The sequence below is a fragment of the Lethenteron reissneri genome, chromosome 26, assembly GCF_015708825.2.
Source record: "Lethenteron reissneri isolate LAM-NWPU_2019-01 chromosome 26, ASM1570882v1, whole genome shotgun sequence".
NCBI lineage: Eukaryota > Metazoa > Chordata > Hyperoartia > Petromyzontiformes > Petromyzontidae > Lethenteron > Lethenteron reissneri.
In genome coordinates, this window is record NC_083804.1 from 2,787,711 (window position 1) to 2,811,900 (window position 24,190).

The 24,190-nt window shown below is 43.9% G+C and overlaps 1 protein-coding gene across 1 annotated transcript in view; it reads right to left on the reverse strand.

Annotated features, from left to right (window-relative positions):
• Positions 1-793: 793 nt before the first annotated feature.
• Positions 794-24,190, reverse strand: part of NUBP1 (NUBP iron-sulfur cluster assembly factor 1, cytosolic) — a 52,135-nt gene continuing 28,738 nt past the window's right edge. The window contains exons 8-11 of the mRNA XM_061559766.1: positions 18,397-18,507; positions 18,067-18,169; positions 15,625-15,708; positions 794-1,051 (exon numbers count right to left, since the gene is read on the reverse strand). Of these exons, the coding sequence (XP_061415750.1) occupies positions 1,008-1,051; positions 15,625-15,708; positions 18,067-18,169; positions 18,397-18,507 (342 nt within the window). The 3' untranslated portion in view covers positions 794-1,007. The remainder of the gene's footprint in view (positions 1,052-15,624; positions 15,709-18,066; positions 18,170-18,396; positions 18,508-24,190) is intronic.

Here is a 24,190-nt window from a genome sequence, read left to right on the forward strand (position 1 = left end):
TTATAAGATAGGAGCAAATTGACCCGATCACAACGTTGGTGTGACAAAATTTCCTTCTGATTTTTATTTAATTGAAACTTAAAACATCTGCAAAAAGCTGTGTAATTTAGCAGTTAATCCATGCACCAAATATTGGTGGAATCGCTATTTATACCGACACATCAATCAGGTCTCTTCCTGCGAATCGTGCAATGAACACTTTTTCACAAACACTTGTGAGAACTTCAATTTTTTTTTCTCATTTGTATTAAAGCCGGGAATCTTGGTGCATTAAAATTTAACATATACCACTTGTCAATCATTTAGAATATTCCGGGGTTTTTTTCTTCTCTTGAATATAAATGCAATGAGCTACTCAAAATGTATTTGCTTTTTTTCTCGTAAATTAAACACGTCAAGATGGGGGCTCTAATCTCCTAGTTGGATAAATAACAATGAAGTGCCATTGACGCAATTTAGAGGTGATACATTCCGAGGGGAAGTATATTATGTTTATTGTTAATGTTTAGGTGCAGGACCATGCAATTTTTTTAAATTAAATCAAGAGGTACATTACATTATTTGCATTACATGTAATTTTCAGAAATATCATACTGGTATATCACAGGTTTATTTTCTCTGTAAGTATCCTGTAGAACTCGCCTAGCAGACGTGAACATCAAACACTCGCTCATGAAACGGCTCAGGTTTTGAGAGCCCAAGGTTTTTGGTTTGTTCACCCCCACATATCATTACCTGACCAAGTTGAGATGTGCTTGTTGTTGGCTTAGGAAAACGAAAAAATCTTAACATGTATTTTGAAACTGCGACTGCAGAATCAGAAATAATTTATTGCATCTATGCAACAATTTTTCAAAGACGTGACGATGATAAAATAAACATTTGCATTCTTGTAATTTTGGAATGTTACCATTTGCAATAAACACATTTTCTGTGAGTGGAAAAAAAATCCACGTGTCTTCAACAGCAGCTATCACTGGCTTCGCACACAGTGCAGAGTTCTTGCTTCAGTCGTTATTCATTTTGATGGATGTGCAATATTCCTGAATCTCTGAAAAACAAGACGATAAAAAAGTATTGTCATGCGTTGAGGTTGCACAACACTCAATTATGACATGTGTTCATAACAATGTCCATCGCACCTCTGGTGTTTGTTATTATTTGCTTAATGTTTGGATAAGTACGGCTTTAATATGCTCCAAAAATGTACCAAAGACTTACTCTCATGGCTAATCAACCGAGTATAGAATTTGTAAAAAATAATATTCCATTCAATAGATTTTATACATTTCATGTTGCCAGATTGGTAAATATAATGCACGGGTAAATTTTGCACAAAATAAATCAGAGTTGATTACTTAAGTTATAACGGTCACTTGTAGGTGTTAAAAATGTCGTTGATTTCCTCTTCATCTTGGACGCGAGAATGTTGGTGGAGTGAAGAGACACGTGCCAGCATTTGTTTTATGGCTGGGGAAGTGGCTTCACAATGGGAATGCTATTTATGGCAAAAATCCTTGGGTGTGTGGTGAATGGAAAGAGCTGGCTTGTGTCTTGCTTGCTTTGGCTGCTTTGGTGCAGCTGCAGATCAGAGTGAGAGAGCTGGAAGTCAGCAGAGAGAGGAGGGGGGGGCAGAATGTGTACTGCCTAGAAAAAAATAAAATTTCTTTGCCAAGTAGAAAACAGCTGAAAAAAAACGCGCTGAATACGTTCTAAAAATGTAAAACCCCATGAATATGCATGATGCTTGCAAAATAATGGTGTCCCCATGCTCAAAACATGTTGTTTACAGGACTCGTCCCCATAGGTGGCACTGGGGCAGTGGTGTAGCAGTCCCCCATGGGGTGACTGTTGATTCAGTGGACCAGTTGGAATTATTATCAACCTCCTAACTGGATAGAATATCAATATAGAATATCAATAGTGGTCTCAACTGGGAGCACGCTGGTGTATACCGACTGAGCTAAATCGTGGCTGGCACTCAGTCCTTTATGCTGTAGAACATTTCTTGATTGCAAGGATATTTATCGTCATCGATCAACATCATCGACAGCCATGATCAATCCACTGTTGGATGGAGGCCTCCCCACATTGTTGCCATCCTGATGATCCACGTGATGACAAGAGCCGCTTTGCTGCCGTACATAAACTGAACCCAACGCTCTGTTTTCTGTGGCCGGCGTCCTCTCTCGGGTGCTTCCCCTACTGGCTGTCATTCCGCCGCCATCAACAAAGTGGCATCATCAAAGAAGTGGGACCAGTTGTTGGATTAATAAAAGCTAAGTGCCTAACACAGAAATTAAATACCTCAGTCGTGGGCAGATGCCGCGATCCTTTTTATATAAAAAAAAAGGAGACAAAACTGATTTCTCATTTAAATTACTCCAGAGCTGTTTGCTTATTAAACACCTACATTAAGTGTTTACGAATATCATAGGGAATGGAAGAATGCACAATTTGGAAGCTGACCAACCAAGCTAGCCAGCTCGATATGGAAAACATTTTCTACCATTGATGAAAAACATATCAAATAACTATGCCTGGCTTTTGTTGACTGAGCCATTTTGATTTATTGAGATAACAACATTTCTATCTCTTCAAGTACACCTTTAAATGTTAAGTTCTATTACAATAAAGCTGCACACATGTATTTATAACTGCCTATATAAGGCTTAGCAGCAGGCCATAGGAATATTTCGCAAAGTGTAACGCAACATAATCCCGGCTATTTCTTGCCACGTGTTACAGTGAAACGAGATGCAAAAGACCTTTACCGTTGTTTGACCCACTGACGAACGCTCTGCTCTCTTGCATGCGGCCTCCAGTTCACCTTATTTTGGAAACAAACCTTTAAAATACCCCGTGTGTGTGTATGTTGGAACTTCTTTCGCATCGCACGTAGCATCTGCGATTAGCTCGGTTGGCTACGTACGGCGCGAAAGAAGTTCAACGTACATACGTAGCCAACCGTGCTAATCGGAAGTGCGGGGCCCTATTGTGTACTCTGGCAGCGAGGCAGCCGTGGAAATAGGGTAGGGAGGGACGCGCGCTGGTACAAACCGGCTTCATGCTATATAAAGATTCTCAACATTCATCCTCCTCCTCCCCGCCACCCATGGTGGGAATCCTACCCATCGCACCTCCGCAACACCAAGCTGGCGTGGGCGCAGAGACGGGATACGCCAGCGGACGACCATGGACAAAGTGCAGGCCATTCGCTGTGCTCGCTCGTTCAGCTGCTCATTTCATTTCATGCATTATAATCAGAATATGTATCTAGACTGGAGGAATTCAGTGAGCTATACAGCTCACAGATGTCCATTAGGGGCACTGGGTAAGAACGTTACATCAAACAATACAAGAACATGAGAGTAGTGGAAAGTACAGGAAAGGTAAACAAATCAACCAAACAAACAAATACAACTAAACCATCCCCATCCTACCAGACAAAGCCCACTGAGGTATCAACTTATTTTTCCAAAAGCGGCCTGGCCTCAAATAATAGCTCAACAAAGTAGCCAGCTGGGCCAGCATGGGGCAACACCTGGCCCACCTTTTCACCCAGGCAACTGGAGAGCACAGACGAAGTGTTACTAACCTAATGTTTAAACTTACCAAATATCTTGAAGAGTCACAAATGAGAAACGAACATCTATAGTGTTAACAAAAATTGTACGTAATTTTCTTAAACGTGAAATCCAATGAATGGTCCTCACATTATCCGGGACACTTTTTCCAGCGCCCAGCCAGGCTATTTAAAACACCGTGAGCATCAACCGAACGCCACGAGGAAAATGTTTGCTATTGCATGCCCTTGTCAAGTGTGCCCTTATCCATTGCACGAGTGGGCGAACCATGTGAATCGAATCTTAAACGATTCACATGCACGAACCTCACTTTGAAAGCTCATGGAATGGTCAGGGAATTTCACACATTCAAAACCCCATAATTATGATTTTGGAAATAGTTTCTTCTGGAAGGGTACATTGAGATTTTTTTTTACATATTGCCATGCAATTTTCTGTTTCTTATCAGATCTGTAGACTTGGTTACAAAGGAAGGAGGGCTCTGGAATGTTCTTTACAAACTGGTGGAATTAACTGCAGTACAAACTCATCAGGCTGGCTTTCAAAAACCAAGAATATGATCGATGTGCATTGACATGACCGTACAAGCCCTTTTGTCAATCCACTGTTGGATGAGAGGCTTCCCACGCCATGCAGGTTGTGGGTTTATTTGACTACTTCGCCACGAGTGATAGCGTGGGCTAGGAAAGCGTTAATGCATTAGCCGCGTCCGTCTAGTGTGGGGTCACGAAGGAGGGCAACTCCTTTAATCCACGTCGTTGATGTGGGGGAACCGATTGGCGGATCCTATAATCCGCAATACACCACGGGAAAAATCGAAAATTGGCGAATTGTTGCAAAATGTACGAGTTTTCAGTCACACGACTCCTCAAATCTGCAAAAAAATGTAAATTTTAAGAGTTATCCCTTTATAAAAAATTTGGCAAGGCCAAAATATACATACATAGTAATGTGCACCGTAAGATAAACTGCAGCAGAAACCATATGGAGGGGCGCATTTTGCATACAAACGTTAAGAGGCTGACATGCCTGCCCACTGCTTCATGAGGGCAATTCCTCGGCTACAGCTTAAAACAGCACAATGCTGTAACAGGGCACATGCTGCACAGCACAATGCTGTCACAGGGCACGTGCTGCACCGCACAATGCTGTCACAGGGCACGTGCTGCACAGCACAATGCTGTCACAGGGCACGTGCTGCACAGCACAATGCTGTAACAGGGCACGTGCTGCACGCAGGGGGGAGGTCCCCTCCCGAGAGCCCCCCTCCCCTCCACAATGCACTCATCCCCACTCGGCAGCACCCCCCTCAGCACGTGCCCCCCCCCCCCTCATCCCTTCCCTCCTCATCCACAGCACCACACTTCTGCCTCTTGGAGCAGCAAAAGGTTAAATAAACATTTTTTTCATTTTTTAAACCGCTTTTAATCGTTGATGTGATGTATTGCCCATATTTACCCAAACATCGACAGAGAATTGGGCATTGGGCGTGCCGAGCATTCAGTCCGGTAGCGACTGGCTCCGGGGTTTTTCAGTTCAATTGGAAATGTCGGCGTTGTCTGCGGACGGACGGATGAACGGACGCATGTTTGGCCGTGAAAAAAGAGAAAAATCCGAGTGCTCACTCGTAAGAACTTAACCTTGGGCTCCATTAAAAACAAGTTCAGCCGTGGAGGGCGAGGAGGGGGGGAGGCAGCTGGGGGAGAAGGCTGAGGAGGAGAGTGATGGAGCAAGCACAGCGTGTGGGGGACAAGGCTGGTTGATGCCGTCACAAAAATATGGCCATGATTTGTTAAAAAAAAGTATAATACCACATTGTGTTTCCTTGTGTAGTTGGCCGTAGTGCGCTTAATCTGAAGTGGCGTCGATGTTTTTTTTTACCGAACGTCTACGGCTATTGCAAAGTAGTTTTTTATTTTATTCAAATGAAACGTACTTCATCATGCACGGGGCGCAAGCAAGGTTTAAGAAAGATTTCTCTACCATCGGCCAAAACCATGCATCAGATTTTCTGAAAAAGATTAATTCATTTAAATTACGATTGTCCCTGGCCTCTGTATACATTAGAACACAAGGATAAGATAATGTAAGAGTCCCGAAGGATCACCTGCACACTGGTATGTTGCAGATTTAAATAAAGTATTTTTAAATCTATACCAATAGCAGACATCCATATAAAAAACACGTAGTAATGAGACACAGAGGGAAATGCTCTCGGAGTAAATAACGAGATAAATGATACCAATTTAGCTTTATCTGTGAAGCCCTGTGTTTTATCCCTGCTGTCATTTTCTGCATCTGCAGGATTTGGGTATACCATTAACATTTCAGAACAGTATTTTGAGTGTGCAATTTTTATTGACTCTGCTGAGACCATCAAACTTTTAACGCCTATTTTACTATGAATGGTTCGTGCCAATTTGGACGTATCTGATCCAAGGCATGAATATCTAAGCGGAGCTTCCTCATTACCCTGGCATAAGCAGCCACTGAGAGATGCCCAGAAAAATGTGAGAGACGGTGTTGTTAATTTATCATATGTCGTGAAGGGGTGCATGCATGGAATTACAATGAGATGCACGAACGAAAATTCATGGACCGCTGATGAAACGCAAATTAGACGCATCATGTCGACTGTATGTATGATGTGTATGTTGAACTTATTTTGCACCGTACGTAGCCAGCCGTGCTAATCGTACTGCGAAGGTACGCACGCATGCTTGGGCGAAGGAGTGGTGGCATCCAAGAGGATGACCACCGTGGAGATGACTGATTTGGGTGCTGTGAAGAAGGGCCATTGGTGTTGTTATTGAGATGAGGTCAGTTCGTGTGCGGGCGCAACTTGGATTGTGGCATCCCAGGGGCTCTTGAGGTATGGTGACAGCTTGGCGAGGCCTTCATCCAGCAGTGGACTGACAATATCCGATGATGACGATAACGATGAGCAATTTAACATTCATTTTCACAAAATACAAACTCACAACTGCCCACGCATGCACATCCCGGGTGGGGTGGAGGATGGGGGGGTTACGTGGTGCGTGACGTCAGCACGCACCGACGCGGCTCCACGCTGTGGAATGTGGGTGACGTCATTACGCAGACGTGCGCGGTGACGTCATCGCAGCAAATTTGTCCGCCCGCAAATCTTCATTTTTATACATTTCGCATTGTGACGTTGTAAATGATGATGTTATTAGTGTTACACTGTGGAGGCCAATTATTAGCATATGGCGCCTACCCTAACCTCTCCTTAACCTCTCCCACCTGTTCTGCTCAACGTCACCATAACTAACACCGCCAATTTAAACAATAACGCCACCCTATCATCGTATGCACAATTTCATAATGCCTTGGAACAATGCGCTATATACATCTAAATAAGATAAGATGGTGCAGGGCAGTGATTTGCCTTGCATTCGGCGGTACAGCAAGTAGGTTTGCAGTACTTGAGCGATGTTTATTATAATTATATCCCTGTGTATTGAAACAACAGTGTTCCTCCTTTTCGATTTAAAGCTTTCGTGACTGCAGGGATTCATCTTCTTGGTTCTTTCGGTAAAGTCACGTAGAATGGAAATAATAAAATAATAAAAATAAAACATTTAATAATTATCACGACGTTTCGGCCACAACGCAAGCAGCCGTCCTCAGGTGGAGAGCAGGTCTGTCGAGAAGACAGAGTCTGAATGACACACCCCAGGCTTGGAGCGACTATTTAAGCTGGGATGGAGGGGGGAAGAGCGCCTTGACAAAATAATTTGCATATCAATAGGAATTTAGCATATTTATGGGAAATGCAGATATACGATTAGTACTACTTGTGAAATGCGTAGGAGGCTTGGCGGGGGGTTTAAAGTTTTATTTTATTATGTTTTATTTGTATTATTTTATTATTTCCATTCTACGTGACTTTACCGAAAGAACCAAGAAAACAGTGTTCCTCTCCATGCCAGAGTACTCGCATTAATTGAAAGGAATTTGCTAAATATCCCAAAGGAAAACTGTCTCTAAAATGAGTTTTAACCCTCGCTGAAGCTTTACTGGATAAAGTAAGTATATAAATACAAACGTCAGATTGTGTGCCGTTAACTTTGCATGCAAATTCTTTATTAGACTCCCTTTCACTAGTTATATTTCTAATTTGTTAAATACAAATGTTCAATGTAACCATATTTCCATTTTTATGTCTCCCAAACATCAGAGCAAAGACCAGATAGGTTATTGCACCGAAATTTGTGACATCAGCTTTCCTGTTGGACTAAAATACAATGCATTGTTCCAGAGATTTCTCACGCAGGATTGCGACACATTTTATATCTTACCGCAATTTGCAGCAGAAAGGCTTACAGACATATCAGCGACAAAATACAAGTTGTTTGGCAGTGACGCACAAGCACAAATAACAAAAAATTACATTAATTAGTCAATAACACTGTGGGCCTTAAAATGGATCTTGTTCAAGGCACACAACTCATGTACGTGCCTATGAAGGGCCATTGCCCGAAACGTCACGGATTATACACTTTTAGGGCAGTGCTGTTGACGAATGTTTTGAGTTGTCACAAAAGACAGGTCGGCATCTCAGTGGGTGAACGCTTACCTCATGACTACACAGGTCTGCTCCGTATCAAGATGCCAATACTGGTGTATTTGCCTTCGTTCGTTCGCAAGTTAAATGGAAGAGGGGAGACTATGAAAGAAAGTATACCATCACAGCAGTCCATTCAGAAATGAATATCTATAAAAGACATTGCAAACAAATAGAAACAGGACATGCTCTTGTAATGAAGTGCGTTCAGCCGTGGCGCTTGGCATACGGAGAAATCGACAAAGACGTAGGGCCCCAGGCAGCAAAATAATCTGAATATTCATACTGGAGGAATCCGATGAGCTATGAAGCTCTTTTTCACAGATGTTCAGTAGATCTCCAAAGGGGGATGATATTCACCAAAAATATATATGGGTGTGCCAAACAGCTTGAATTCAAATCCTAATATGTATAAAAAGAAAATAATTCTAATGCGACAATGAAAGATGTGTTTGATTGTATTGTATTATTCAGCATATGTTTGTACATGCAGCGAGAATCGATTTGTACCGAGACCTGGTACCGGAATTGCTGTGTTGAACTGTCTCACGGTACACTACCGTTTTGATCGATCTCGGCTGCCTGAGAAACATATCCGGGTTTGGCTCTGTGGAAAGGTCACATGTAGGCGACCCGACATTTGCTCCACCAGGGGTAAGGGTCAGTGAGGGTCAGGGCTTGGACCGTCAAACATCGAACGGTATGGTGCGTACAGTATTCACATGCTTTTCTCTACACATCTCTCCCTCTCGTCTTCTTCTGAGTCCATCTCTCTCTCTCTCCTGTCACCTGAACACATTTCTTGCATGTCTCGTCTATTTCGTCTAAACGCCTCGGCCGTCTCCGACCCATCCGCTCACGACTACATCACTCTCCTATGAATCCATCCCTTGCATCTCGTCCAAATGTACAATTTGATTAATTGCGGTCACACGACCTCCGTGACAGCACAGCATGAGGATACTTTCGTCCAAGCGGTGGATTGACAGGGCTGTAAATCATAACTTACCATAGGTCATCTAACCGTTAAAATTCTAGTTTAGCATATATGGGTAATATAAGCATTATTATTCAAGGTTTCATACACAAGTGGCATGTGTCTTGCTGTAAGGTGAGTCAAGAATAGCGTCTGACATGCACAGTAAAATGGATTTCTGTTCTTCCCACACATGCCCCGGGGGACACGAGGGGGCTTATGTATACACGGCACCCACTGCAACACTCTTTAAATATTAATGACAACATCAGTCACATCTCCCTTTTCCTTTAATGAAAGCCAATGACGACCAGGCGAGGGGCAGTGGCTGTTTATAGGACGGAGATGGAATGGTGGCGTTTGAGTGATGGGGTACTTAAACAAAATAGATACACTGTATGGTAATTACGTATCGGTTCCGTAGTTATGATGGTCTAAAAATATAAATCGAGGGGAAAATGGGCATGGACGGAGAACAATCTTCAAGACAATAGATGCAAAGAGTCCACTAAAAATATTTCTTTTTTTTCTCCCTCTGTCGGCTGAATTTTTTTTTAACCCTTCGGCTGTAACAAAAATAGCAGATGATGTACATTTATGAATTCATGACAACGCGCGTTAGATTAAGGGCACGGGCATGTAAAAAAAAGGATTCTGGGTGGTATCCAAAAGTCCTCGAGTAGAAAATGCCAATACGAGTAAAATAGCAGGATTTTAGCCAGCACCAACATCCGTGCACATGCACACACACAGCACAGTGTGAATCTCATCGCGTGTCCATTTAGATGGACACATTTTATACGCTCGTAGATGGACACAAATTGGGAGTACATCATAAGGCATCATAAGGCATGTAATTAGACGTGCACACGATATTTTACTAAAACATAAGCACACCAGAAAAGCACTCCGTGGCTCAGCGCGTGCAGCGAGCGGCTCGCAATTGGAACCCAGTGAGTTCAAGTCCTGGTTGCGGGTTTGGACTCGGCTCATCATCCCTCCGGGGTCGATACAATGCGGTACCACTTTGTGGGGAAATCAACAGTGGTTTGTCCTTTGGATGGACTCGCCAACACTCTAGGAATGTAGAATTTCCGCTTCCAGCTCAGGGCTCTAAATGGGAAATGGTCACAGCTTCGGTGCTAATTTGAGCAGGAAACCACCACGACGATTCTTTTACACACAACAACGCCCACCCCCACCTGCCAGTCATAAAGAGTTTTACATTGAACGTATTTGCAGCGAACTGTTGGGCAAAAATTCTTTTATGGGGGCTCTAATGGTTACAATTCCAAATAAATATCGTATGCACGTCTTTTAGCTGACCGATTGACGAATATGAATTGGTCGCTCTGCATCGTAACAAAAAATAATACGCTTCTTTAAGGTAGTGAAAATAACGGCATTCTTTTTTTGCGTAACACTTGAGCATATTACTTCAATTACAAAGTGTGTAGCGTTGAGCACGTATTTAAAATATATATCAGCATCCATTTTCTACGCTTCACTGAACTGCGTGCTCCCCATTACGGAATCGGCATCTGTACGGCTGTAATCTGTCTTGCTTGTCCCGTGGCCTCATTTTGTCACTCCACCTTCCTCATTAACCGACCCGCCGAGTTCATTCCCCCGTATCCACCGTGCGACATTATTATTTTTTTACCTCGCCGTTATCCACTTTACAACCTTGCGCTAATGGATGCAGGGAGAGCACGGCAAGGTTAAGGATGCAAAACGTCGCAAGGGTGTTTTTCAACGGGATTCTCTCAGGTTTTTTTTTTTATCCCGAGGAAAATTTGAACTTTTTCGTGAATCCCAATCGCGGCGGAGGTCACATGGGACATGTAAATTTAATGCCATTTTTGCTGTTTGCATTTCGCGATGTGAACTTCATGTAAACAGGGATGTGCAACCCTACAGTGTGACCTTGTTTTAAAAGAGGCGAGGTGGGGGAGGGGGCAGACGCATAGAGAATCTCAGGGGAGCACGCACACGGTCAGTGTTAAAAAAACTTTAAACAAACGTTAAACACTCCACAGAATGAGCAAGAGTACGTTCTGCCATTTACCTATCGTACATGAGGGAAAGCTGTCATCCCTGGTGTTAAATATTTCACCGACTATTTTTTTTAAAATCACTGTTAAGATTTTTTAAGGGAGCTCCGAGCCTTCCTACAGCAGGGAGGGGTGGGGGGCTCAGTCCCCTCCAGCCCCCCCCCATCCCCCGACGCTACGGTGTCGCGAGTGTGGCTCACCAAGCCAACGCGGTGCACGATGCACTCAGCCAATATCGCAAGCAGGACGTGGGTCACGATGTGGAACATCACGCAGCAGAAATCCGATAGGATTCAATAATCTGCAATGCAGATCGACGCAACACAAAGCAATGCAAGAGAGATCATTCTCACGTTTGTCGGTTTAATCCCTCCCTGGTGAGATCACCCTCCGAACAGAATCAGAATATTTATTTATACTGGAGGAATCCTATGAGCTATAAAGCTCTTTTTTTACAGATGTCCAGTAGGGGCGGTTAAGAAGGTTACAACAAGAATCAGTACAAAAACACGATAGTAGTGCCAAGTATAAGAAAGGTAAACAAATCACCCAAACACGTACAAACGAAACTAAACCATCCCCATCCACCAGCGAAAGCCCATTGAGATATTAACTTATTTTTCTGAAGCGACCTGGCCACAAATGATAGCTCAACAAAGTGGCCCATCAGCTAGACATTTATAGCGATAAAATAATCTAAATAATCTTAACGCATGTTTCTGAATTGTGGAGGGGAAAACCGGAGGACCCGGAGAAAAAAAATCCACGCGGCCACGGGGAGAACATGCAAACTCCAAATATACAGCAGCAGGCGTCAGGGTTGGGATCGAACCTCCAACCTCCTGCGTACCAGGCGAGGAAGATGACGTCTCACCACCGTGGCGGCTCTTCCTTCCCTTCCCACCACTCGCATATTTTCCACGAGTATCGCTCCATCAAGTCTCCAACAACCAACTGGGCCAGCCTAATCTCCCATTGGTCAACTTGAAGCCAGCGGTGGAAATTCCACCTTCCCGTGGCGGACGACGAGAATGATGAAATTACTCCTGTTGACATTTCTACATTGGTGGTAAACATGTTGATGGACGCTGGAAGAATGACGGGTTTGAGTTGAGCCTCCATTCACCAATCACAGTTGTTTAGACCTCACTCCTATGAAAACAAAACCGATTTTTTTTTTCCCTTCACACCCTTGTATCCTGCAGCCCTCTGTCAAAACGGGGGTCACTGGACAAAGGCCTGACAGGACAGAAAATGCATCTGGGACATTTTCACCTCCATTCCAATACGGCAAGAAAATCTAAGAGGAAAAAACTTCCCCTCCACATTAAAGAGTCACCTTCGCTCACTAGTTTCCTCACTCAAAACCAACTTATTTTCCCTAGCTCACCCCACAACCCCTTAATCTCCCCTGAATAACCACCGCCGTTACTGCTCCTTCTTCATATTCTCATTATGCGGCGGTCACTCATTGCCCATTCATTCACTCCATTCATCATCGTTTACTATCATCAATTTCGCTTTCACCAAATTCACGCATCACAGATTTGCCCATTGCTTCCTCTCATCTATTTGATTCACCTCATCTCCACCATTACATTCAGATGTTGTATCGTTCTCAACTCTCTGTAAAGCACCTTGGTTAAGGCGCTATATCAATTACGTTAAGATAAGGTCTATCCACCTCTGTGCTACTTCTGAACCCGAGCCTCAAGCTCTCCCCGAGGCCTACGTTGGGGCGCCATCGTCGATTACGAGCGGTGTTCCTCCAACCGCAAGCTCACAACTCCGCGGGGCCCCATACACCCACACACGCCTCGTCCCCGATTAGCACGGTCGGCTCCGTACATTGGGAAAAGAAGTTCAACGTACAGACATCTCTCACGTGCGTCCATGTGGCACATTCCGAACCCTGCTGTCGCCAAAGCCACTGATCAATCTTTATCTGGTACCCCGACTACTCTAAACTCCCAACTCTACGCTCCACGTTAAGTCCCTCTAAACGCCAGATGATTCTGGCAAACACTGCCAAACTCCTCACATGTCAATGCGACCGATTCTCCGTGATTCTGAGATCATTCCACTGGTTTCCGTATAGATTTCCAATCCAAATCTACCACAAGATCAATGCCATTATTTTCTGGGTACTCCACGGCAATGCTCCCACTTAACTCTCTGATCTTATCTCAACTCGCTCTCTTTTCTCTGATGCTAAGCCGCTCCAAGTCCTCTCTCAAATCCTCCCATCAGCTCCTGACCATGGGAGATCATTCCTTAATCTCTGCTGTCTGGAGCTCCCATACAATGGGTTGTGTTCATTACTGGCTTCCCTCATTCAAATCACAACGAAGCACTCTCCCCATTTTCTTCACCTATGATTAATAACCATATTATAGGCTAATACAAATAATAATTGTCAGTCCTTTATCAATTCACAGCTCTCTTCCCACGCTGTATTGGTCAAGAGGGTTTTCTGACAATACTTCGCCACGCTCGTCACTGCTAATATCACTCGACACGAACGTTATCCGTTACCAGGATTCTAGGTCAGGCTCACCACTGCGTCACCACTCCATTCCTTATTCAGAGCACAGTTTTCTACTCTCTCCCACTCACTTGCTATATATATTATCCTTATAGCCCTGATGTGCACACTTGCCTACCACCCACAATACCCTACTAAACATGTGTCACATTTGACCCAAGCTACACTGTGTCTTGCAATAAACTATTTTTACATGTTTTATAAATATAAATGCCACGGTACTAGACCGTGACTGCAAAATATTACCGTGTAGTTCCTATAAGGTTACACCTTCTACCTGAACGCACACCCTACACTCGCCTACCATCAGCACCCCCCCCCCCCCATCATCCAACACCTGGCCAATGGGCAGGTGGAGGTGGTGGATTAACTATCCTATCCGATTGCCTCGTGGTGCCGCAATGGAGAGCTTCGTTGAATGATGGAGCCTGGGAAGAATGAAGGAGTGGGATGCAGGGGGGGGGGGAGGTGAGAGAGAGGGGGAATGTGCCTACGTTCACGTGTGAAATGCGCAAGACACATGGTGGCTCCGTGTATTGCCATCGCAACAATTATACGATCACACCCATGGGACCTCATTTCCACCTATCACAAAGCCAGGGGCAGATGAACAGCTGGAAGCTACTGAGAGGCGGGGAGAGATCATCCCAACGATTTAGAGGTGATATGTGGCCTGTATACAGAGGCTCATTGGGGAATTGTGTTGCTCCCAGAGAATAAAAAGGATCCTTGGTCCCTCCTTCAAGGGATTCTTCAGACACAGTGAGGCTTTATTCCATAAACCAGGGAACATTACTATTGTCGTCATTTATTATGATGTTCTATTATTATTCTTTTTTAAACTGGCTGGGAGTTATGACACACATTGATAAAAATAGGAGATGGAGTTGGTGGATTACATGGAGGTGATGTTTGGGCAACGAAAAGCTTGTGGGAGTTAGCAGAGTAAGTAGGTTGACAACCTAGTTGTGAATGTTGAGAGCTCTTTCCACAGTATGTTGTTTTGAGTTTGTCCTTTTATTCATGTATTCCACATTCTGTCTCCAGGTGTAATTCCCGGCATACATTTTCATCCTGAAATGCATTTTTTTAAATAATGCCCTTGCCAAAAAAAAAAGCTAAACAAAAATATAAATTGGAATGACACAGTTGGAAATATATTTTTTTTTTAAACGTAAAAGCTCACATGCTGTATAACTCTGATGTGGATGTTACGTGCATCCCGTATGCATGTCCTCATGGTAAGGTGAATATATTTTTTACCGATTACATACTGCGTGTACACGGGGAAAATCTGTTGGAGAAATCCATGATGCGCATCATGAACTTTATTCAATTAGCTCGGCGAAGTCAGGAATCATTAACTTCAAGATTATCCTTTATATTTTAAGCAATTATATTTTTCAAGTGGACCGGAAGCACAAGGATACAGTACTTGACTACAGTGCCAAGAGATGGAGTGAATGCTAGAGGGGCAATGTTAGCTGCATTAACAAATGTGAAGAGCAGAGGGAGTGACGTTTTTATTTATGTCACTGGATTCGCAATATTTTATTATTTTTACACCATGCTTTTGGATTTGACTTTATAGCCATGAAGCTCTTTACAAAAATGTACGCAGAAACACAAACGCACGTTGTATATCGAATCGAAGCTGCACTTAACGCACACAGGCTGACACGATTTTAGAGGCAAGAAAAACTGCGGTTAAATTCTAAAGTCACGTTTGGGTTAGGCCCACCAAAATGTTGGGGACGAGGCCACGGACATTTGGGCGAGGGCCACGACAAGGCACCGAAGCACGTGTGTTGTGGATGTTGTGCAAAGCAATAATAAATTGGGTGCCCGCGGCTGCACCAGTGCAGCGAACTTACTTTGGATTATCTCTCGGAAAGCCAACGCCGCCGCTGAGTCGGGGACCTCTGCGACAAAAGACTTTCCCTCGTCGCAGCATCGCCCTAGAGCGGCGACGACAGAGAGAGAGAAAACACCGAGTGCGACCTATTATTAATTACCGCCAGCATTGAACGTGTTATGGTGCATCGTAGTCTGAAGGTGAATGGACGTGGAACTGTAAGACGTTAACTTTTCCCGATTAGATTTACTCGTGAGTTTCATTGATATACAATTAAGAGGTTACTTCAACTGGTAGAAAAAAAGTTTAAAAATACAACTTGTTCTCGTGGTTATGCGATTGGCTACCTAAGTTGCCCGTTACTCATCTCACTCCACTACCTATCCGTCATCCTCTCGAAGAAGAGGTGCTGACATTAAAACTGCAGGATCTAGCGGAAGGAAGCGATGGCAAGGTGTGGTGGCATCAACCGGGCATTGGTCATGATGACCTCTTGACAACATCGCACACAGTCACTGATCGTAGAAAATTGAGCTGTGACATGCGGGAGCTTCCTGGAGTGAAGATGCAATGCAAACAGCTCATCTTTGTGGACACACACTCCTACACCCGCCGTGTGTGTGCAGAGCCATTGGCGTGAGGCTGAAGCTTCATTCGTGAGAAGAAGAAAAAAAGGACTTTAGATTTAGGTCAGGCTTGCCATTACAGTGCTCGAGTCACATCAAATTGCAGTTTAGAACAAACACGAGGTGATGTCGCAGTGATGTCACGAGAGTGACTCATCTGACCTAATGGTTTGTCTGTCCGTAACTGAAAGGTCTTTGATCTTTCTCATTAGCAAAGCTTCAATCTCGTGCTGCACGAGAGCATGCAACCCAGGAAGGTATCTGCAGGAAAAGAGGCAATTGTTTTTTTTCTGGGCTGCTTCTTCCTTGGAAGGGAAACGTGCCTTTGCATGCACAATGGGTGTTGCTGACACAGATCCCACTGGGGGAAAACTGCATCTTTTCAATGCAGTACATTTATTAAAACAATACATTTTCCAGCAAAAAAAAAAAGCAACGATTTCCGAAATATGACAGTGCCGACGGACAAAATCCAGAAGCGTTGCTTCATCACAACGAAATCCTAGACCTACGCACAAAGGCAAAGGTAGGCGAGTCCTAGGTCTACGCAAAAAGGCAAAGGTGTCAGCCGCGTAGGCGAGTACCGTGGCTCCCAGACCTGCGGTCCGCGGGCCACTGGTGGGTCTGCAAAAGCCGTGGGAAGCGCTCCGCGGGACCGGTATTGATACTACCATTCAGGGTCGTTTTAATTGAGAAAAATTGTGTTGGTGTGCGCGGTGGGCCGGTGAAGATCGTCCTGGGGGGTTGACGGCAGTGAGCGGGTGCAGAAAGATTGAGGAGCACTGCTGTGGCACACAGCACAGTTCGCTCGACCCACTTGTGCGAAGAGGACGGACGGCATTTGGAGAGACCAAATGCACGAACAACAACCACAACCCTTGAAGGTTGTCTATTCTCTCTCTCTCTTCATCGGCCACTAAGTGGGCGTTCATTAATTCGCTTACGGGTTTGGCATGTCCAGAGTCCTGACTTCGGGACAGTGTCCAACAAATTACGGGAGACACTGCCACACGCCAGCAGCTGTGCCTCATTCATTCTGGGCCCTGGGTGTGCCCGCCTGTTCCATTCCTCATTGCCCCTTCGCGCAGGGATCATGTGACAGCTGTTCAGCAAACAAGTACAAACATAGCCTGTGCCGTGTGCGAATAATTTGTTCGCCGACTCAAAAGGTCGGCGCATATTCTGAGGGCACAGTGGGCTGTGTGAATTCTCCACTCGAGAGTAAGACGCCTTTCATCGTCGCTCAACTCTGAACCAATCGCCCCATATGCTCCGGCAAAATACTGCGAGTGCTTTTGGAAAGCTAAAACTTGAAAATGAAGAGCAACATGCCGACGTCCGTGAAGAAGCGTAAAATAGCTGCTTTGAAACACGTGGATTGGCAATGTGAAATTACACTGAGAAACATAAAGAAAAACACGTGGATGTGAGGACGTATGCAGACACATTGCCGCTGGGCGAGAACATTTAAAGCGTTGCACCCAATGAAGGGAACGTGCTGGAGAGTACGTCCAGCTTGGAGATGGAGTGATAAAATCAGCCCACATGTAGCTGCCTGGTGGATTCTTCAGATCGCAGGGCCGTGAGAGATTTCCCGGCAGATTGGGGGAAGTCTTCGTCCAGCAGCGGACTGACCACAGCTTGCTGATGATTGCGATGATGAAAAAATATAACCGATTCTCGTCATGTGTTTTATTTGGTCATTTATGTATTTAACAAAAAAACATGAATAGGAAATCTTAAACCGACCTATATTTAATGCTGGGTTCCTTACTCTGCACGACTTGGCTCGAGTAGAAAGGAAGGAAGCAATATAGTTGTGAAAATATTCTCACCTAGCCGTGGGTCGAGGGGAAGCTTCGCCAGGAAAGGCACGTTCATGCTGCGGCACATTTCCACGGCGCCTCCCGTGCTGGGCGGGAAAATCTGCGACTCGTTCTGAAGAAGGTGGCAAGATAAGACTCATATAAACTGCTTGTGTTTAGTTTAGTTTGTCGTCCTTCTCCCATACCTCCCGATTAGCACGGTTGGTTATGTAAAGTGCGGGAGAAGTCCAACGTACATAGGTACGTACATAAACCGTCTCCCGTGTTACTTGTACGCCCATACCCAAATTCAACAGGATATCACGAAGTGTTGCCGAGCGATGTTTTACGCAATTATACCTTGCACTTTGGGCAGATGAAGCCACTCATGTTCTCTACGACGCCGATGATTGGGAGGTTCACTTTCCTGCAGAAGTTGATCTCCTTGCGGACATCTTGCAAAGACACCTCCTGAATCAGAATCAGAATCTGGATTTATCCTGGAGAAATCCGACGGGCCATGAAGCTCTTTTTCACATATGTCCAGTAAGGGGGGGCGGGACATAAAGTTACAACAACAAAAATGCAACAAAAACGAAAGGAGTGCAAATTATAGGAAAGTTAAGCACATAACAATAAATAAATAAGTAGAAATAAAAGAAGTTTAAATTGTGTAAGTACATCAATTTCCAAGCTTGGGCAAGGCAGCAAAACAACAGCAAATAAACTGTCCCAGACTACATCAAGACAACAACAAACAGTCCCTCAATAAAATTGAACATTAAAATTGAACATGAAGAGTGAAGGACACAGTTCAGCACGAGTCCGCCATCTCCGTGACGTCCTGGTACATTTCTTGGTCAGAAATAAATTGAGAATGCAAATCTAGTATCCTTTTTTTAACTAAGAGATGAAACATAGGCCCATCGGGACACATGATACTCTTAGCCTCTGTGTGTTATATCAAGTCGTTAAGAAACCAAAATTATATCTATTTTTTATGTAACAAATTTAGATGAGTTTCACGATTATCTGTAAGAGATGTTGAGGCAATGCTGCACCAACATATACCAAGTGCTCTTGTTGTAAACATACTGTATTCTCTGGATTATAAGATACTTGTGTAAAGTGTAAAATGCAAAATATAAGTAATTATCATAAATATTTTAATAACAATGCTGGTAACATAATGTACACGCCTCGATGGTCTCTTGCACCAGAATCTACGGCAAGGTCATCCACGGATAAGAGCAGCATCTCCCAAACCCAGCACACCAGGCAGCCTCCTCCATCTTGCTTCACCAGAGTACAGGGCGTCCATCTTGTTTCATGATTCAACGCCCCCAACCACTCTGTGTGGGGGTGACGCCCGACCGTTATGCAATCGGCCATAATCAGATCAAGATCACAACAAGACTCGATAGTAAACCGAACACAACTGTCGACAATGTTGTGTAATCTGGATCAGTTTTACGAGAAAGCAGTGACATGGCGATAGCGCAACACAACGCGGATGCATGAAGTCGCCAATGTGCGGCTTTATCTGTCGACACGACGATCAGGAACGAGAGCGAGGTTTGCACTCAAAGCGGTAAACAGACAGCTTTTTTTGCGGAGGATGAACTGCAATTCGTATAATGGCTTAAGTGTCACGAGTGGCCAATTGACCCCTTGTCAAATGTCAATTGCTGCAACTATGCCATAAGTAGGGCAATGAACGCAAGGAATGTTCCTGGCAAACTCCAGGGGTGTTCAACTCAACGCAAGTAACGGCAATGGAAAAGTACACAATTATGGTTTAATTGAAAATTTGAGACTATAACTGGATATGTGGAGTAAAACCCGTGCTAATTGTGCAGCCAAGTGGAATTAAAGTTTACAATCGGTGAAAATTACCTGCTATGACTTACAAAGAAAATGGAAAAAGAGCTGAAAAGTGCACGCATAAGGTATGGAGACATTCATGTTTGGAATTACACCGACACAGAAAGAGGAACACTTAGAGCAGGGAACAAATGCAAGTCAGGGACATCACACTGACCATCAAGGCGAGTAAGTGGGCTTGGGAAGAATATGTCGTGAGAAGGGACGATGAAAAATAAGAATAGGTTTTACCCTTTCTGGCAATAAATAGTTGTGTTAAGATGTTCAAACACCAAATAGACACATTTTGCAAGGAATCAAGTCTGCAATAGCCACACGTACTTGTGGTGAACATGCAAACAAACATGCTCTGATAATATCTGCATTGTCTTTGAAACTGATTGGCCTACACTAATCTTACCAGTGTCAGACCATAGAACAACGCCATAAGGCGAACAGTCACATGGTTGATGGACGTGACTGATGACGGAATGGTAGAGAACATTGCCCTGAGAGGATTGCCCCACAGCAGAGACGGAGCGATGATATTTGTCCATATGCAGGAGTGAGATGCGTTGTGGCATCGCAGGACGGTAGGTTATGGTGAAGACGTGGAAAGGCCTTCCTCCAGCAGTGGACAGACAATTGTTGATGATGGTGGTGATGGAAGGTTAGGAAGATTACACTATTTACATGGTGAGATAGAGCAGTGTTTTGTTTGAAAATATTGTCACCTTTCAATTCTGTTTTAACTTTATTTAGCAAAGCAAGACGGGGCGGGGACATGCCAACACGGCAAAGCCTGTGGGTTCATTGATTATCTGCGATCGCAGATTCCAATTTGAGAGAACTGGGCACGGGGATATGTGGGGCTGAAGAGTGCTGGAGAGTGGAATGTCTGCTCTGCTGATTTATCGTGAGGTGCGGCGGTGGGGGAGATGTGGGTATTTGCGTGGGAAAGGGGGAACGAGGGGAGGGCGCAGGGGGAGGGTGGAGGAGGAGGACGGAGAGGACAGGATGGTTGGAATAGGGGATGGAGGAGTGGGGAGTTCTAATGCTCACCATTCCGAACAGTGTGGTTTGGTGATTAATTGGTATGGATAGGAATGGGGGGGGGGTGGGGCAAATAGCTTTCAAGGCGTGTGATTTACCTGGTTTCATTCTGTGTAAAGAATTTCCAGAAATTATGCCCCCCCCCACCCCCCCTTCCTGTTCTGTAACTGGTGCTATGCACCGGGGCTCGTGTTGAGTTGAAATGAATTTTTTTTTAAAAATAGTTGACTGAATTTCACGAGCCCTAAAAAGCTCTTAAAGGTTTAATCACTGTGAATTAACATAACACACATTGTGTATGCCTACGACTGAAAAATATCACATCCTAAAAATATCTGGGCATTTGGTTGCATAATCATCCATACCTTAAAACACATGGACAAAACGTTACCAAGGTCTTTAAAATCTCTTTTTTTATATCCAGCTCTAATCAACTTATTCTCATTTCCTTCCCGATGATAATTGACTCTGGTCATGTGGGATAAAAATACACTGAAGCCACAGCCTGAAATGAGCTAGACCCGGTCGGTCTTCCACCCAGCCCTGGCATTTCACCTCTCGTAAGAGTTAAGTTGTCCATCATGGCCAACTCTATATATCTTCAAGAGAGAGTCCTTGCCTGTAACATCTGGCAGTTCACAGCATTGAATCAAGCAAGCCCGCTGATAAGACGCCATATGTCAAAACCGGCCCAGTTTGCTTGTATTGAATTTACTCCATGGGGGCTGCGAGAGCCAATGGGTTATAGGGACAGTACTTTACATTTGATGGGTAAAGAGACAAATGTATGGTGAGAGAGAGACATTACCTGCTAATCTATTTTGTTAATATAATGTACCCGAATATCTTACCATCTCAAAAATGTAATACAATGGTCAAAGTTTGAATGTAAATACTCTCTCTAAGACGTAACCTTTGCAGATAGGTAACGTATTAACTCAACAGACAAAAATAACAATGATAACCCCGGAGAGTCAGGCTGAGTCTGGAGGCTCCTGCTGTATTTGGTGGGATGTTTGTCCAACAGCGATGGTACCAGCGTTTCCGCATGACACTTCACGTTCGCGAAGCTTTACATTTCCTCGCAAATACAACATTTGGTGACTATGGGGACCTCATTTGCCAGTAAAAATATGATAATTGGTTCTTTACCCTTCTATCTGGCAACAAAACTGACACCTTTTTGCAAGGAGTCATGTTTGCATAGACCGCAATACCTGCAGTCATAAATACAAACAAAAGACATAACTCTGATAATGTGCACTGTCCTTGAAGTTGATTGGTCCACACCCGAGACAGCTTTCCTTCGAGCCTAGTCTCATATGGGTTGGACCAGATGACGCCAAAAGGTCCAACCCATATGAGACTAGGCTCGAAGGAAAGCTGTCTCGGGTGTGGACCAATCAACTTCAAGGACAGTGCACATTATCAGAGTTATGTCTTTTGTTTGTATTTATGACTGCAGGTATTGCGGTCTATGCAAACATGACTCCTTGCAAAAAGGTGTCAGTTTTGTTGCCAGATAGAAGGGTAAAGAACCAATTATAACATTTGGTGAGTTTATTTGTGTAATTTAAGCGTTGATTTAATTTAGATTTGCCACACAGATGGTCCCGTTTAGTCAGCTGGCCGGCTATATCGTAAGGGAGTTCCGTGGTGTGTTAGCGCAGCAACAACAAAAACATCTACATTGCAGAGAACGAATACAGGATTCTGAACCCTTTCCCGCTCCGATGACGTACGTGTAGCTGTACGTCATCATTTTTTTCTTCAGATTCCGTTCCCATGACGTACGTGTACATAATGAAAACGAAACAAATTTCGATTTAAAGCTTCGGACGCTGTCTTTCCGACAGCCCTGTTCTTCACCTGAGGACGGATGCTTGCGTTGTGGCCGAAACGTCGTGAGAATTTAATTTTATAAAGTTTTATTTTTATTATTTTATTATTTCCGTTCTACGTGACTTTACCGAAAGAATCAAGAAGATGAAAACGAAACAGGAAGGAAAACTAAAATAAAATAACTTCATCGGTACCAAGGCTCCCACAAGGCTGTGTATGAGGGCATGTGGCACAGTTTGCACCAGCTATCACAGAGTGCCGTCCTGTCGCTATGGTTATCTGCGGTGGGTAACAATGTCTTTAAAACAGCGGAGGCTACGCCTCTCTAAATAAAATGAACGCTAACCGCTGGCACGTTCCGGAATTCGGCGGTGAACGGGACCCACCACCCTGCAACTTGTAGAAGTCTCGGAACGCGAAAGGGTTAAGGAATCTTGCGCACATGCATTGCGCTCAGCAACAATGCCGACCATGTCAGCTTTCAACAGGTAGGAGGTTTTACATTGCCCTTGACAAAGGTGTCACCTGGGGATTAACATTTCATGCAAACTAACAATACCTCATTAGTGTCACGCACCATGACCACCTTTGTCTTCTCTCTAGTCTCTCGTGTTGAACACTGGAATTGTACTTTCAATTGAATTTCATCTTGTTTTCTGTTAATTTAATATCGTTTGCTACTTTGATGTTCCAAGCCTAACCGTGTACATTATGTGATGTATTACATAACTTGGTGTGCTTTTGAGTAAATGTTGTGATTTATAATTGCTGTACTCTTTGGTTCTTTCGGTAAAGGCACGTAGGTAAAAAAATAATAGATTACGACGTTTCTATCCGCCACACAAGCAATCGTCTTCAGGTGGGAGAGAAGAAGATTGATACTCTTAGGTTTTTTCGGTAAAGTCACGTACGTAAAAAATAAAATTAAAATTAATAAAAGTAAAATAAAAATAAAAAATCACGACGTTTCGGAGGCAACACAAGCTTCCGTCTTCACGTGAAACAGTCACAGCACGATTGCTGTATCAAGTAAAGAGAAATTACAAGAGACCCGACCTTGTATATATACTGGTCGAGGGGGGAGGATCCAGGGTAGGCCCCTGGATCGGAGTTTTTTATTATTATGGTAAGGTTGGTGCAGCTGAGGCTGCTGCTAGAAATGAGCCTTGTTACGTAGACTGGTTGAGCTGGGAGGTGCCAGAGTTGTTAAGGTGCGGCTGCTGCTAATGGGACTGAGCCTTTGTTATGTAGATGGTAGAAGCAGAAAAGCAGGTAATTTTATTTTTTACCTACGTGACTTTAACGAAAAAACCTAAGAATATCAATCCTTGCAGTCATGAAAGCTTCAAATCTAGAATTAAGAAGAAGATTGCTTGTGTGGCGATCGAAACGTCGT